The sequence below is a fragment of the Nymphalis io genome, chromosome 7, assembly GCF_905147045.1.
Source record: "Nymphalis io chromosome 7, ilAglIoxx1.1, whole genome shotgun sequence".
Classification (NCBI taxonomy): Eukaryota; Metazoa; Arthropoda; class Insecta; order Lepidoptera; family Nymphalidae; genus Nymphalis; species Nymphalis io.
In genome coordinates this window covers 6772507-6788776 of record NC_065894.1, presented here as the reverse complement: position 1 = coordinate 6788776, position 16270 = coordinate 6772507, and the positions used below count along the sequence as shown (strand labels likewise).

The 16270-nt window shown below is 34.3% G+C and overlaps 1 protein-coding gene across 2 annotated transcripts in view; it reads right to left on the bottom strand.

Moving 5' to 3' along the window:
- LOC126769657 (uncharacterized) overlaps positions 1 to 16270 on the bottom strand; it is a 205942-nt gene that overhangs the window by 129784 nt on the left and 59888 nt on the right. For both annotated transcript variants that reach the window (XM_050488542.1, XM_050488543.1), the window contains exon 4: positions 12366 to 12452. In XM_050488542.1, coding sequence (XP_050344499.1) covers positions 12366 to 12452 — 87 coding nt within the window. The remainder of the gene's footprint in view (positions 1 to 12365; positions 12453 to 16270) is intronic.

The following is a 16270-nucleotide window of genomic DNA, read 5'->3' as shown; positions in this document are numbered from 1 at the left end:
GTCGAGTCATTAGCTTTACAGTGTATAACTTTAAATACTAATAATAAGACAGTTTTTCTTTACAATATTTAGTAGGCTAGAATATTGAGTGGAACTGGTTTCAAGTTCAGTTGAAGGAATCGACTCGTACATACTAAAAAAAATTGTGAAATTTTGTAATAAAAAGGATGTGAAGCGGATTGGATTCTAAGTACGGATAACGTAAAATGGTTAAAGATCGTTTTAATAAAAATAATTTGGTTGTATTTCTTTATTTCAAAATATATTTGAGATACCAATGTGTACGTGTGAAGTCGAGAACTGTCGCTTGAAATTCCGAACAAGCGGACTCGCAATAAAACGCTAGTAATATTATAGCTGTTATTTGTATATATATCCATTTAAAACCAAAACATTACAAAGATATATCATTATATATATCAAATTAGTCAAGCTTAGAGATTGTATATAACAGAACAGACAAACGTCTCATTTTATAAGTCCTTTTCTTTTTCAGAACAAAGTCTGTTACAACTTCATTATAAATAAAGATTTTAAGTAGAAAAAAATAGTAAAGTAATTTTTTAACAATTTAAAAGTCAAAGAACTCAAACAACCAGATAGCGCCCTCAGAACGTAATGAGACTCCGAAAAAGCATTTCATTTCCACGTCCAAGCTGAAGAGACGAAAACAAGGAAGGAAAAATAAATAATGGAGTCCAATTAACTGAGAAAAGAGAGCGTTCCGTGGTATAGAAACTGAAAGAGACAATTATATTCACAGAACGTGCATGCCTTCAGACGATCAACGTAATTAGTTGAAATTTATGGCCGGCATAAACGAAGGCACTAATCGATGTAGCCGTCTCAGACGCATTTGCTTTTTTATGATTTAAGTCACCAAACTATCATGTCACCTTATTACAATTTTGACGTTCATTATACGAATAACAAGGTGTATAAGTGACATAACTTTCTAAGATAATTATACTGCTAAGAAAACGTATATAAAAATGACATTATGAAAACAGGTAAGGTTGATCTAATTTAAGATTTCTCGGATTTTCCTTAACTTGGATGAAGTTAGGTTTCCTTGTATTTGCGTTATTATAACAATTCTATAACAGCCTATTCTTACGAATATCCATTGGGTATGCTATTAAACTAAAATTGTTTAGTTTGTTGTAGTTTGAGTTTTGAAAACGAATCGAAAAAACTGTTGACGTCATAACTTATAGCCAAATGTTTGCAAGCAAAAACATAGCTTAATGTTTGAACAGTTTGGTTGTGGAATTATGAGAGTTATAGGATCAAGTCCAGGGATTTGCAACTTTTCATATATATTTATTTTACATACTAATTTGGTAATTTACGAAAGTTTTTAACAAAACTGAAACTATTTGAAACAACTAAACTTATAAACATGAGAGATACTGCAAATATTTTGGCACTATTTCGCTGCACGGGAAAATGTATAATAGATAATGTATATGAATTTATATTTTAGTCTATTCTATGGTGTAAATAAATGTTCAAATTGTAAATTTATTTACTATCAAGAACTAATTTATTTTTATATAGTAGACATAATAAGGCCATTTAAGGTGTCTGAAATTTAATTAACCTTGTTGAAATTTTTATTACACATATTTTATAGGTAAGGATCGTATAAAACACACTTTGCAAGTATATACTTTCTCGTTCTAATAAAACTTGCAAATTCTCGCAATGAGACAGAATTCTTACTTTGGCTTCACAGCGTGAAGGATTACGTAGTTGAACAACGTACTTATGTAAATGGTTCTGTGTAATGTCTTCGATGTCAGCAACGTAAGGGGTTAGGGGGTTGGAAATAGACAACGCTTTAACGACTTTTATTACTCACAAATTTTATCCCAATGTAATTATGGTTAAAATTCGAAGCAAAACAACAGTATAAAAGGAAAATAATATAGTGAGATTTTTTATTTTTAATACATTGAAAATTTATTAAATTTTATATATATATATATATATAACTACTATCTGTACTTTATATATATATATATATATATATATATATTATTATGTTTACTTGTACCTTCTTTATACTTCTTTTCATCCAGAAATTTAGGCTAAGGTGAAGTCGTTTTCGGCTCCGGGCGTAATATCACCGTTCTTATTACGCTCTTATTTTTGGAGCTTTTAGTAAAAAATAGCTTAATAACTTGTTTATTATAATTTATATAAACATAAAAAAACTGTGTGTAATTTTTATTTTATAATTTTGAAACAAACTATTGTAGTATCAAAAAATTAAATAAAGATTTTTAATTCATTAATTGACGTCTAAAATAATATTTTATGATTATATCATAACATCAAAAGTACAAATTCACGAAGAATTTTTGAAAACAATAAGAATATTTGTAAGACGCATTTCATCAAGTTGCAATTGAAACGCGACACATGGCGCAAACGAATAAAACTCGCTTTATAGTGAACTGAATATATCTTCCATTTGAATTTGAAAGCAATATTTCCAAGATGAAAGCTAAGAAAATTTTGCTTAGGTTGTAACTTGAAACATTTATGAACACCCCTTTAACTTTGCGTAATAAGAGGATACGAGAATAACTTGTACGCAGTTAAATAAATATGATGAATAACGTTAAATATTTTAAAATAAATTTATTATTTATTACTACTTATTTGATGTTAAGGCTTTGTGTGAGCCAGTCAAGGTGAAGAGCCAGTTAATCTACAGGCACTAGGTTTGTAACGCATTGTCGATAAGGCATGCTTAATATTTATTACAAAGCCGATTCAGGATATGAACCCAAAAACTCAGGGTCTGCAGTCTTATATTATATAAGATAGTTTACAAGTAACTGTTTGGTCACAGTTGGTTTCAAGGAGAATTATGCTTTGGAAATACACTACGGATTGGTTAGAACTCTGTAAATAATCATTCATATGTAAATGAAAGAGTATCTAGTGGTAAATCACATGAAGCAATACGCAATAATGTAGAATAAAACGGGTTCAAAGTGTAAGTAGTGATAAGTCAAAATGACATTTTTTAATGCGTCTTAAATACAAGATGGCCTAGTGGTAGGAACGCGTGAATATTAACCGATGATCGTGGGTTCAAACCCGGACAAGCACCACTGAATTTTCATGTGCTTAATTTGTGTTTATAATTCATCTCGTGCTTAACGGTGAAGGAAAACATGGTGAGGAAACCTGCATGTGTCTAATTTCATTGAAATTCTGCCACATGTGTATTCTACCAACCCGCATTGGAGCAGCGTGGTGGAATATGCTCCAAACCGTCTCCTCAAAAGGGAGAGGAGGCCTTAGCCCAGCAGTGGGACATTAACAGGCTGTTACTGTAAATACAATGTCAAACATATGAATGTTACGACTTACATAAGACCTTTTGTAGCACAGACTATGAGATACTTAAATAACTTCTAAACAGAACTAGTGTAAACAAATGAATGAACGGAAATAAAGCAAACGCGTCGATAACCATTTGCTGAAATAGTGTTGTAATATTCAGGTCGGAATTAATATTTATTATTGTAACTTGTATAATAAATTTACCTCATATTTTTCTGTACGTGTTTATATTTGTAACGGAGAATTTATCGATGATACATATTTCTCGATATAGAGCCTAACAATACAATTTGGTGTCCATCCAACTGTAATAAATGTGGCACACGACCTTTATATTAAACTAAAGATTGAAAACAAAAGCTCTAAAACTATCAGTTACTCTATATTTAGTTTACGGTGTTATAAACTAATAAATTGACTTTGTATTTAATTTAGAAATTTAATCGAAATTTGACAAAACAACGGACTTCTTACATTTAGTTAATAGTAAAGTCCTCCAGACCGATTTAGGCCACAGCGGCCAATCTCAAGAGAGATTAGCCAACTGCGCAGGAAATATTATAGTGCACAAGTGTGTGCGCAAACACAGGTGCACTCTCTATACCCTAACTCTCATAATCCGATAGGACGGCATGTGCTTTCCGAGGCACTGAAGTGCACACACTTCCAACTTCCAGACCCCGGGCTGCTACTACTATCCGGGTCTGCGGCCTTATATCTAGGTACTAAACCAACGAGGCAAACAACTTTAAGTTACTATCTATACAAATAAATAAATTGGAGTGTCTGTACGTGATTTCAAAATAACTGCCTCTTTTTTTAGTTAAAATAGCTATTTGCGAGTTCTTTACAACTATTCAAAGAAACAAAATTGAAGTGTTCGTCTGTGATTTCAAAATAATTCATATAATTAAAATAAACGTTATGTACGTTAAAATGGCAGATTTTATAGGATATTTGCCACGAACTGGATTCCACGCTGGCTAAGCCTCGGGTTTTTTTTCCCAAATAATATGTTAAAGCTGAGCGAATAGTTTGAGTTTGAGTTTAATAATATGAATTGCATAATAATAACTCACAAGCTTTATTTTAAATTTACAGGTCGATAATAACTGGTAGTATGGATAACGTAAAGTTACTTGGTATCAAATATTTATACCGCGAATCAGCCGTCTCCCAATGGCGTGGAAATAGTACAAATCGTGTTATCCGCCAACAAATAATATTTTCACCGAAAAATAACATTGGAATAGCGACCGACCGCTTATATCGATATCGAGCTGTAAATCTGCTTCAAATGAATTGACTCGCACATATTGGATATTTGGTTTTATAAAATAAAATATTTGTTTTATTTTGAACGATATTTTCTAATGCTATATTTTACGACTCTCATACTTTACCCTTTCAACTTAAATATGGGAATTTTATTATACTGAAAGTGTTTTATTTGCATTTCAAATTTTACATCATTTTTACACATATTTTTCTTCTAAAATATTACATAAGTATGATTTATTTGAACTATTATTATTATTTAAAAAAAAAAAACAATGTTATTAGTCTTGATATAAATAATTATATATCAATCTGTAAATCGTTAAAGCTGCGTCTCGAAAAAAGGAATTTAGCTATTTTTGTTGCTACACGAGTTGATGACAAAGGTATCCATATTATAGTAATTATGTTAAGTTGTCAACGAAAATGATTCAATATTGAATAACTGTTTGTGGATTTTTAAAGAATTGCAGAAAAAATAATTCAGTGAGAACACACCTTTACATTTAAACATTTGAATATCAAACTAACAAAGGATATAGAAAGAGTTGTTTAACTAAACTAAAGTAAAACGGAGGCTGACATTTCAGTAGATGAATATGAATTCACAGCGCGTAACAGAATATTGCCTTAATAATAGGCCTCTCTCAGCTATTTTTATTCAGGCCTCGTATGTTCGTTTTATTTTTAGACAAACCTATGCATATCGAGTTTTCACCAGTTTACACGAATCATTGTTATCGAGTTTTCTAACATGTAAATTTATAGTTACATTTTTATACATTTTAGACGAAACAAACGTCGAATTTTTAAATCTAAATTCAACATCAAAGATATAAGCATATATAACCCATATTAAAATAATTTTATTACCTTCATGGAATGAATTATTTCAGCTGTTTTAGAGAACTTATTGCGTTAGAGATCTAATGCAGCTAATTCAAGGTTCGCTAGGGATAGAAGAGATCTCCGTTTACAAACTACCTCGTAGTTTTAACATTTCCAAGTGCAAAATAAGTTTGCAGAAGTAGTTCTTTAGTGCGGGACCACCGGTACGTGTTTATTGGGAGTGACTTGGGATAAAGTAGAGAAAGAATTCCGAGATTCGCAGTGACGTTTTCGTATATAATATTAACTCGATTTTTTTACGTCCTACTTTTTGCAAATAAATTAAATTAACTATTACATAAATACATGTCATCATCATCATCACCCTTTTCGCGTCCACTGCTGGACATATGTCTCTCCAATGGCACGCCACTGAGCTCGATTTTCAGCTCTTAATCTCCAACCGCTGCCAGCCACCTTGCGTATATCGTCACTCCACCTAGCTGGAGGGCGTCCTACGCTACGTTTGCCAAGGCGTTGTCTCCACTTCAGAACGCGTCTACTCCAACGGTCGTCGGTTTTGCGACATATGTGTCCAGCCCACTGCCACTTCAGCTTACTAATCCTTAGGCTATGTCGATAACCTTGGTTCTCTGTCGGATCACCATATTTGGGATTCGATCCTTCAGAGAAACTCCGAGCATAGCCCTCTCCATAGCTCGCTGAGCGACCCTAAAATGGTGGACCAAACGCACTGTCAGTGTCAACGTCTCGGCTCCGTAGGTTATAACCGGTAAGACGCACTCGTTGAAGACTTTTGTCTTCAAGCATTGCGGTATTCGTGACGAAAAGACTTGACCGAGTTTTCTATACGCTGCCCAGCCCAGCTGTACTCTTCGTGCTTCCCCCTCAAAGTTGTTTCGACCCAACTGCAAAGTTTGCCCAAGGTACACATACTCCTGAACAACTTCGAGAGGAACTCCGTTAAGAGCTATTGGCTCCGGACTGACGTGTTCGTTGAACATTATCTTTGTTTTTTCCATGTTCATCTGGAGACCAATTTGAGCAGAAGAATCAGCCAGGCTGCTCAGCATATATTGCATGTCCTGCACGGTTTCTGCCACGATGACGATATCGTCTGCAAATCTCAAGTGCGAAAGGTACTCGCCGTTTATGTTTATGCCCCGCCCTTCCCAATGCAGCGTCTTGAACATATCCTCTAATGCATTAGTGAACAATTTCGGTGAAATGACATCCCCTTGTCTCACTCCTCGATGCAAGAGGATAGGGTCAGACTGCTGATTCTGTACTTTGACGGTCATAACAGCAGCGTCATGCAGGCTTTTCAGCACTTGGATGTATCGCCAATCGATTTGGCACCGTTGTAAGGACTCCAGAACAGACCAGGTCTCAATAGAGTCAAGAGCCTTCTCATAGTCCACAAATGCTAAGCACAGGGGCTGATTATACTCTTTTATAATCTGCCGCACTGTGTAAATGTGGTCTATGGTTCCGTACCCTCTTCGAAATCCGGCCTGTTCCGGGGGCTGAAACTCGTCAAGTCTACGCGCGAGACGATTCGTGATTCGTTATGAGGCGCTACTGATGTTTATAATTTACCGTAGAAGTCCTGAACTTCCTTAAGAATCTCGAGCTTAGAGGTGACGACTTTTCCCTTTGAAGTGGTCAGCTTCGTCAGATGGCTTCGACCTAGTTTTTGAACAAAGACTTTCGACCCCCGATTTTGCTCAATCGCTTCTTTTATAGAGCGTGTATTGAAGTTTCGGAGGTCGCGTCTTACTAGCTTTGATGTTTTTTTATTAAGATCTGACGAAGTGACTGTAAGGTTTTCACGTCGTTTTCGTAGCTCTAGAGACTCTCCCGAAAGTTTGGTCCTCTTGCCGGTGTTTTGCGCTGGATAGAATTTCGTCCCCTCGTCCCTAAGGATACCCACCACTTGGTCGAGTTCTTGGTTGATGTCAACGTCAGTGTTGGTTTCCAAGGCAGCGAATCGGTTTTCCAGTTTTAACTGAAATGTACTAGACTCCACGGCTGGGAGCAATTTTGGTCGGAGTGTAGACCTCATTAGACGGGCGCGCTCGAGCTTGTAGTCAATATTTAGAGTGCCTCGTACAAGTCGGTGATCACTTCCGGCATTGAACCTTGTGATCACAGAGACATCTCTAAATATTCGCCTCTTGTCCGTCATAATAAAGTCAATCTCGTTTCTAATCATAGCGTCTGGGCTTCGCCATGTCCACTTCCATTGAGGCTGTTTATTAAAGAAAGAGTTCCTCAAGAACAGACCCTCTTTCTCCAGAAAGTTGACGAGCGTTTGCCCCCTATGATTCCTGCTTCCAAATCCGTGTTGTCATACTACCGATTCGTTGCTAGTATGTACTCCCACTTTAGCGTTGAAGTCCCCCATGACAACATTGAAGTGGGCCTTTTGGGTGGTGTGCAATGCCTTAGAAATGTCTTCGTACATTTCTTCCACTTCATCATCCGAGTGTGTCGAAGTCGGTGCGTATACTTGGATAACCTTGAGGCTATACCTCTTGGTGAGTCTGATCACAAGATACGCTACCCTTGCCGACACACTAGAGATTTCTAAGATGTTGTCAGAGAGAGCCTTGTGGATCAAGAAACCCGACGCCACCTTGGGATGGTTGGTCTCTCTCTCTGAAGTACATAAGATGGCCTGATTCTAAGGCTATGGTATCCTCTCCCTTTCTTTGGATTTCACATGGCCCCAAAATATGCCACCTTATGTTCCTCAGTTCTTCTTCGAGCTGTGTCAGGTGTTTGTCGAGCCGTAGTGTGCGTCCGTTATACGTAGCCAGGGTCAGTCGGTGTTGGCGGCCTACCGTAACCCGGGGATTCTTAGCACCCCCTGCCCCACCCTTACCATGACCGCCGCCTTGGCCAGGAACAGCGGGGCGACCGGGAACTAGGGGCCGTTGCGTATAGGTGTGTACCATAAAAGGTTTTGCCCATAATCACCACGCTGGGCGGGCGGGTTGGTGATCGCAGAGCGTAGCTCGTCGTATAGATGACGCTGCTGCCCGTCACCGGTCTGCAGTATTTAGCTACGCCTTAATGGAATGGTTATACCGCCATTAGTCGGTCGCCAGAGCCTCGTTTGTTAATCGGCAGGATGCACCACGTGCAGGTGCGTTTGGCTGGAAAAAGCTAGATATAGTTGTGCTCCCTTACATCCGTTAATACATGTATACTATGTTATATGATATTTCTTTATATAACTACATAATTGAATAAACTTTGCAAATAAAATTACTTTGTAAAGTAAAGATGATAAAGTGTTAAATAAATACAGATTTATAAATGTCATAGAGCTGTACTGTCACAAAAGAGAAGACGAAAGTACGAAAAGCTATCATGAATCATTGAATACAGTATTTAAAATTTAAAAGACAACTTTTATAATGTTCAAGTTGGTTGTGAAGTGATTTATTCAAAGGGGCCGGCAAAAGAATTAATTACTTAACCGACTGTCGACTGAGGGTTGAAAGAAGTTACAACGTTGAGCATTAAAGAGATCTCGCTCGAAATCATTGCTACAAGTTTATTCTATCGTATCTACTGCGTTTAATTTGAAGCTAGAACATTTTATTAGAGCACAAAATCTTTAGTTGTTGAGTTAACTCTTATTATTAAAATGTCTTAAGTCTTTGTAACTTTGTAAATAAAATTAATAACTTAATAATAAATTAATATTTGTATAGTGTCTCTATTTATACCGCAGGGCTTGAATTGAGTGATTTTGTTAAGGTGTGATTTAAAAACTTAATTCTTCATTACATATCTAATGAGATGGATGTAATTGGTTAGGAGTAATTTTTTATATATTAAATATATATTATTTTTTATATATTAATATATGTACGTGATTAATAAGTCGTCTACGGTAGCATTTGCGTGCTTCTTAAAACCACACAATTTAACTTAGGGTATTTAAAACGTGAAAATTTGCATACATTTCAGTTTCCACAAATTAGAATAAGTTTTATATTCATATATTTGCAAGAGACCTCGTTTCGTAATGTAGAAAGGATTTAAGCGATAAATGTGGGTGCTTTAATACTCCTTATCCTTCCTTAATAACCTTCATCAAATCGGCCCATTTTATACTTTTTAAATCAGTAACAATAAATAAATATTCATTTTTGTGTTTAGACAATGTGACGTGCTGAAAACGCATATATTTTTTTACCTTTAGCTATTATAAAGAACAATATTCTTGTTTTATTATTTCCTTATAATATCTCGAGGAACAAAATATACAATGGCATTCACAGATACACAATTGAACACAAAAACCACCGAATGTTACCGAAAAAATCTACCGAATTGTAGACGAAAGTGGCGTTGAATGAATAAAGTTTACGAGAGCGTGTTATTCGTTTTTCGTTCTAAATATAACAATCCGACAATAGAGGAGCCGTGTGATTCTTTTTTAAATGGAATGCAAATAAATTTTAGGCTGTTAACATTTGCCGCATTAGATTATTGCCGCTATTTGCAACTAAAATTTCCACCTTTTTGTAGTCAACATTTTACTGTGTATCTAATTCAGTTGTCATACAAGATCTTCTAGTGAACAGAACCACTAGACCATAACTGAAGACATAAGATTAAAATCTGAGCAGCATCGCTGATTTTTATTTTAAGTGTTTTACTGTTTATAGGATTCACAACATTTCTTAACCACGCATTGCGTATGAACTAAACTACCTTACCGATTTTGAGTACAGTAGCCAGTTTAATGAAAACTATACAATTAGGGATATCAAGAAAAATAAAAGAATAAAAGTGTGTGCGCAAACATTGGTGCATATTAAGGCCGGACTAAGTTCAGGTGCACGATCTGCTTACATGCCTTCCTTGACAATCTTCAATAATTATTTATTGGCTCGACCCGGGAATTTGAATCCAAGGTCTTGGGATCTGGAGCCTTGAAACTTAGCCTCGCATTTTGAGTTAATAATTTTCAGTTTAGTAGCCTGATGATTAAGTTATATATTCATTTCTTTAGTAGAATAACGTTGACGTTGACATTGAGAATTAAGTAATAGTACTTTTCTATTGCCGTAAAACTCTTTCATTAGCATTAAGTAACGATTTCATGCTATTAATCTACAATAATATTGATAAAATTCACTTCACTTCGCTGTATTTAAACCGCAACGTGCCACATAATATTGCTTTTGTTAGATGATATTTACATCGAACACAATAACATACACGCGATATGTATATTTATCTAATAATATTCATCATTGATATTCATTTGCTACTGGGATCGCAGAAAGAATATTTTGGCATATATTTATATATTATATATGCAATGTATGCAAAATTAAACATTTTTCATGGCTATTTAAGATTTAAAAACTAATCGGATTGTGTTTCCTCCGCTTTATGTTATTATAATAATAAGAAAAATTTTCTTCTGCCCAAATTCCACAAGGGTCTGCAAAGATGCTCAAAGAAATATAGTAATAAAGTAAACAAATGTGTGTGCAAGCACTGTTGCGCTCTCTACATTCTATGCATATAGACTGATAGAACAGCAATCCGATTGAAGAGAGAGTTTTTATTTTCTTACTTATTTATTAACGAGCCACATATTACAATAATTACATAAATACATAATACATTTATAAAACTATTTATATGGTAGCAACGAAATGTATTATAATTTTTAAGATTGAATTATATATTAAAATTAATTAATTAATATCAATTAAATTGAGATAAAGTAATATTAACATGAAAGCAAATATCATAATTAATAATAGTAACATAGCAAAAATTAAAAAATAAAGTTATTCGTAATTCTAAAGTGCAAAGTATTTAATAATTTCCAAGACTGTCTGGACTGTCTAGCCCATTGACCTTCAACGATAGTCCATTATATGTTCAGACGCTGTACTGGCGGCTTAATGAGGTTACAATGATTTTCCGAGGCATGGGAGAGTAATACTGCCAACTTCCTCACTTTTTATTATTTAGCATAGGTCGGCAAACTAGCCACTAAAGTATTGTGTACCTTGTATCTAAAGTTACACTTGACTTGATTAGATCCACTTACCTTTCAAACAAGAACACATGATGTTTGATGATTGTGATGATTGGGTAGTACCTACCCAGGCGGCCTTTCAAAAAGCCCTACCACCAAGTAAATTTCTTTCTGAGAATTCATTGACAGAAAAACCCTAATAATTTTTATAGGCCAGAACTGAGATTTGAGCCCAAGGCATCGGGATTTGCAGTCATAAATGAGTTACTGGACCCACGATACGGATAACTCTATCTTTATAAAATACATGCGAAATCTAAAGCGAACCATATGAATAGATTTCAAATTGAAGCAAGATAAATTATTCCATAAGAGTTTGACCTCGTTCAAATTTTGTTGATTCAAATTCTAATTAATAAAACTTTTATCAACTGGCAATACATTTCAAATTTTTTCGCTGAACAAAATAATAAAAACGAATCGCCAGAATCGCCAATTATTTATTTGTTACGTATAAGATGAAGTTTATCAACGTCACTGGGGAGATGTAAGCTCCAAATTATAACAACATATTTTGTCCATTGGAGGTAATTTTTATCGAAAACTACGAGGGTATATATGTTGTTTTATTACGATGTCCCTACTAAAGGATCCGAAATGAATGCTATTGCTATTTTCTACGTATTTTTCCTCAATTTATTTGCGCTTAATACAAACTCTTGGAGCAGATTACGTCAGATTTGAATCTTTATACGAATACTCCTTTAGTAGAGAATTTACAGATAGTAGTACATGTATGTACTCGATGTATTAATACATTTAATGAGTGTTACGGTACTTATTATGGTCTTACCTGGGTCATGATGTGCAGCTGGGGACGGTGCTGAGAAGGCACTGGAACAACCAGCAGCACGGCGCGTTAGCCCGCCCAATTCTGGTACTGTATACAATATATAAAGTTTATCAATATAGTTACAACCAAGTCAAACATATTGTTACAACAATGGTAATATTATTATAAAATAAATGCATTAAGAGGTAAGTTGGAAAATTATTCGATTTGGAAATGAAACCTGGCTTAATTAATGCATCGCTTTCATTTATACAATCACGCGTTATTATATCTTCAAAAGGACCTTCAGTCTGAATTCATAGAATTATTCCTTAGACGGTATATACAAAAGTTATTGTCTTTAGCATATTTTTATTATTATATACATTTCAGACACGGCCTTAATTTTCTCGTTGGAATATTGTCTAATAAACAAGCAAACAAACCAAACGTAAGGTCCTGCCAATAAAGGATGTTATTATATTTGCAAATCCTCAGTAGAAGACCAGGAGTAGAAGAGAATATGGAAATTGCCAACTTACGTTGCGTTGTCAACAGCGTGCTTACGCAGCCGCTGGTCCTGCATCTGGATTCTTTCAAATCGTGCAATCCCATCGGATTATGTGAGTCAGGAAATAGAATACTTGTGTTTGTGTATACACTTGCGCACTATTATTCTGCGCAGTAGCCAAGTCTCCCATGAGAATGGACGCCGTAGCCGAAATAGACAGCTTATCTTAAAATTGCTTTTTTTGTCCAGTTAGTTAAGATGTAAGTGAAGACTATTTACGTAAAGTTTAAAACGTATAAATATTTAATGACCATAAGACATTAACGCGAAATACGTTAATTGATTGTTTGCAAACAACAGAAATGATAGGATTTATTTACTTATATAATATAATGGATATACATTGTATATGATATAATGGATTGTAATTAAAAGCATGACCTGTGTTTAATATGTAACTTAGGCAGAAAGACAACATATAACCATTAAAATAAACTATATCAAATTACCTATATGTATATATATATATATATATATATATATATATATATATACATATATAGTAATAATTGTTATCGAAAAGTCATACTATATTTTCTCGAGAAGAAACGCTAAAAAGCCAAACAGGATCATCGTTGTTAGTATTTGCATATCATATCATTTTAAAATGTGATATGTGCAAGGCGAATAGAAACGAAACAAATGTAAATATACATTTACATATCTCAGAGTTGTCATACATTTATCCCTAAGGCAGACAAAACAAAAAGCGAGCCGAGTCGCTTAGCGTTCGGCTTTCATGATTAACTCAACAACTTCAGTCTTCCCGCGTTTTCATTTTCCCGGTATTTCGTTGCTTTGTGCCTGTTTGAGCTGGAAAACGTTGAAATGGTTTTTCTCAGCGAGATAACAAATAGGCCACGCTGCTTAGATTCTAAGGGTGAATGCAAACAACGGATAATTGAATGATGGTTTTCAGTTTCAAACATAGGCTTATTGAGCGCAACCCTATAGGCCGTGCATGAATCTTATTTGAAAAACTAATTTTATAACTAATAAGCAACCCGACTGATAATATCTCTCTATCTCTACTATTTTATACTATTAAATATTAACTATTAATTATTTTTTTCTTTCTTTCACGCCGCAAAGCACCAATCAATCAACATGATGTATGTAGGTATTTAATAGCATAAGAATAATGCACAAATATTACTTAATAAAACATGAACAGAAGTTCTTGAGTGATATTTTATTAAACAATTGAATTTAAAATAAATACCGAAAGGTTAAATTCTGCCAATTGGGTTTAATAAGTTTTACTTTATTCGTTTCGTCTGGGTGAACATTCAGAGAAGAGAAAAGTTTAATGCCGTTTTTCAAGATATCCTTTGTATTAATTTATATGAATTATTTATCTTTTGATTTATCTTTTGTAAACATAGTAAGCGTGTTATTGGAGATAAAATAATCAATATAAATAAGATTTTCGATTAGTAATATCACACATCCTGCAATTCAGACCATATGTATATCTTTGAAATTATTATCAAAATCACTTAAATTGTCGAGTATCCTATATGATACATAGTTAGAAAATAAATTCAGTAATAGGTATAAAATTTTAGTCCGAAATTTACACCAATATTATAAATGTGAAAGTAACTCGGTCTGTCTGTATGTTATGCAATCCATCGCAAAACCACTAAATCGATTTTAATTAAATTTGGTATGAAGCAAGCTTGAACCCCAAGGAAGGACATAGGCTATGTTTTTATACCTAAAATTTGTCCCCCTCCCCAAAACATGCGAACGAATCCCCGCGTGAAAACTAGTTAATAATAGATGAAACAATCTAGATAGTCAACATGACTCCTAAAAATTAGACTACACTGCGGGTGGTCCAGTATATATATATATTCCATCAGATATATATGTTTCCATCATCTGGGTCAACTTTTGGAATGTCACCTTTGCCTGGAAATTGACAAAATGAAACAAGCAAAGTACGTTTAATCGTTTAGTACCATTGGTTGGTCCCCTTGTAACCGTTATACACGTTACTTCAATATAGATAATATATAACAAAACAAAACAATTGCTGCCGTAGAATGCAATTGTGTTCGAATGTTACCTCTCAAAAGCAACTCTGTACACTTTGACTGTATATGATGTAAATGAATAAATGAATATTTAAGGATTTCATTATTATTGAGAAATTGAAAAATAAATATTTACAGAGCCTTATCTAATAAAAATGATCTCTGGCGACGAAATTATCTTCTAAATTAGAATTTAACGTTGCAAATAAATTAATTTCTTCTCGATTCGCTGACCTGAACTTAATGTTTATTTGGTGCATAAATGCGAATTAACCTTTAACAAATATGATTGAGTGTCATAAATTGATACACTATTTAGATAGTTTATTCGATATTTGTATTTAGAAATATGTCGAAAATAACGCTTTTTGTAATATATAAGTATATATATTATTTGTGGGATGTCAAGTTGTAGTTAAATATTGTAATATTTCTTTTTCATTTGTGGGCTAATAAGAATAGCAAAGGTTTTAGTTTTGACAAATTAGTTTAGAGATTGCGTAAAACGCAATCAGTTCTACTTTCAAAGCTATGTGAGTGTAGCAGACGGTCATGACAATCATACCAGGTTTTTGCTTTTGACTTCGGACATTCATTGTTTGAATCATGATGCCGTCAAAATTCGTTCCCGGAATCCATATCCCATTTGCATCGTCCCTTTGTACGAGACTGTTACAATTCTGATTGACTTAACAACAAGCGAGCTTCCAGTAAACGTTGCATTTTTAATCGGATACATCAGTTTGCATCGGGATTCTAGGTTAAACATATTTAGAACGACATAAGCAAAGGTATTATAAGGGACATAAGCTAGGTAGGTATATAAGCTATCGATAAAACGTCACCATTTTGATTTGAATTTGATTGTTTGAGAATTTTTAGAAAGCAATTAAATGTTTTGAATTGAATTATACAGTAAATATGCTTTAATTCCCAATACTTTCAGATAAAATGTTTTTTTTTTTTGACACCAGAATAAAACCGACAATGACCGGACAGTTAGGACACCGTTTCGAATTCCCTGAAGCGGTTACCTGATCACGGCACTTGAATATGTCAATACTATATTAAACGTTGCTGCTTCACATACTGTTGATTCTAGCCACAAGGTTTTAAAACTTGGAACGAGGATCTAGCCATTCCGAGGAAAAGCCAAATCAGTGCGGTAGAAGCACACTCACTATACATTTTCTATGTAACGGTGCCGTCATAACGGTGGTCTTATAGACCATACGGTTTTGACTGCAGCGCACGACTGAAAACCTTAGAAACCGAAGATAAACAATCATCTATATGGGAAGCTCGTTCGGGAA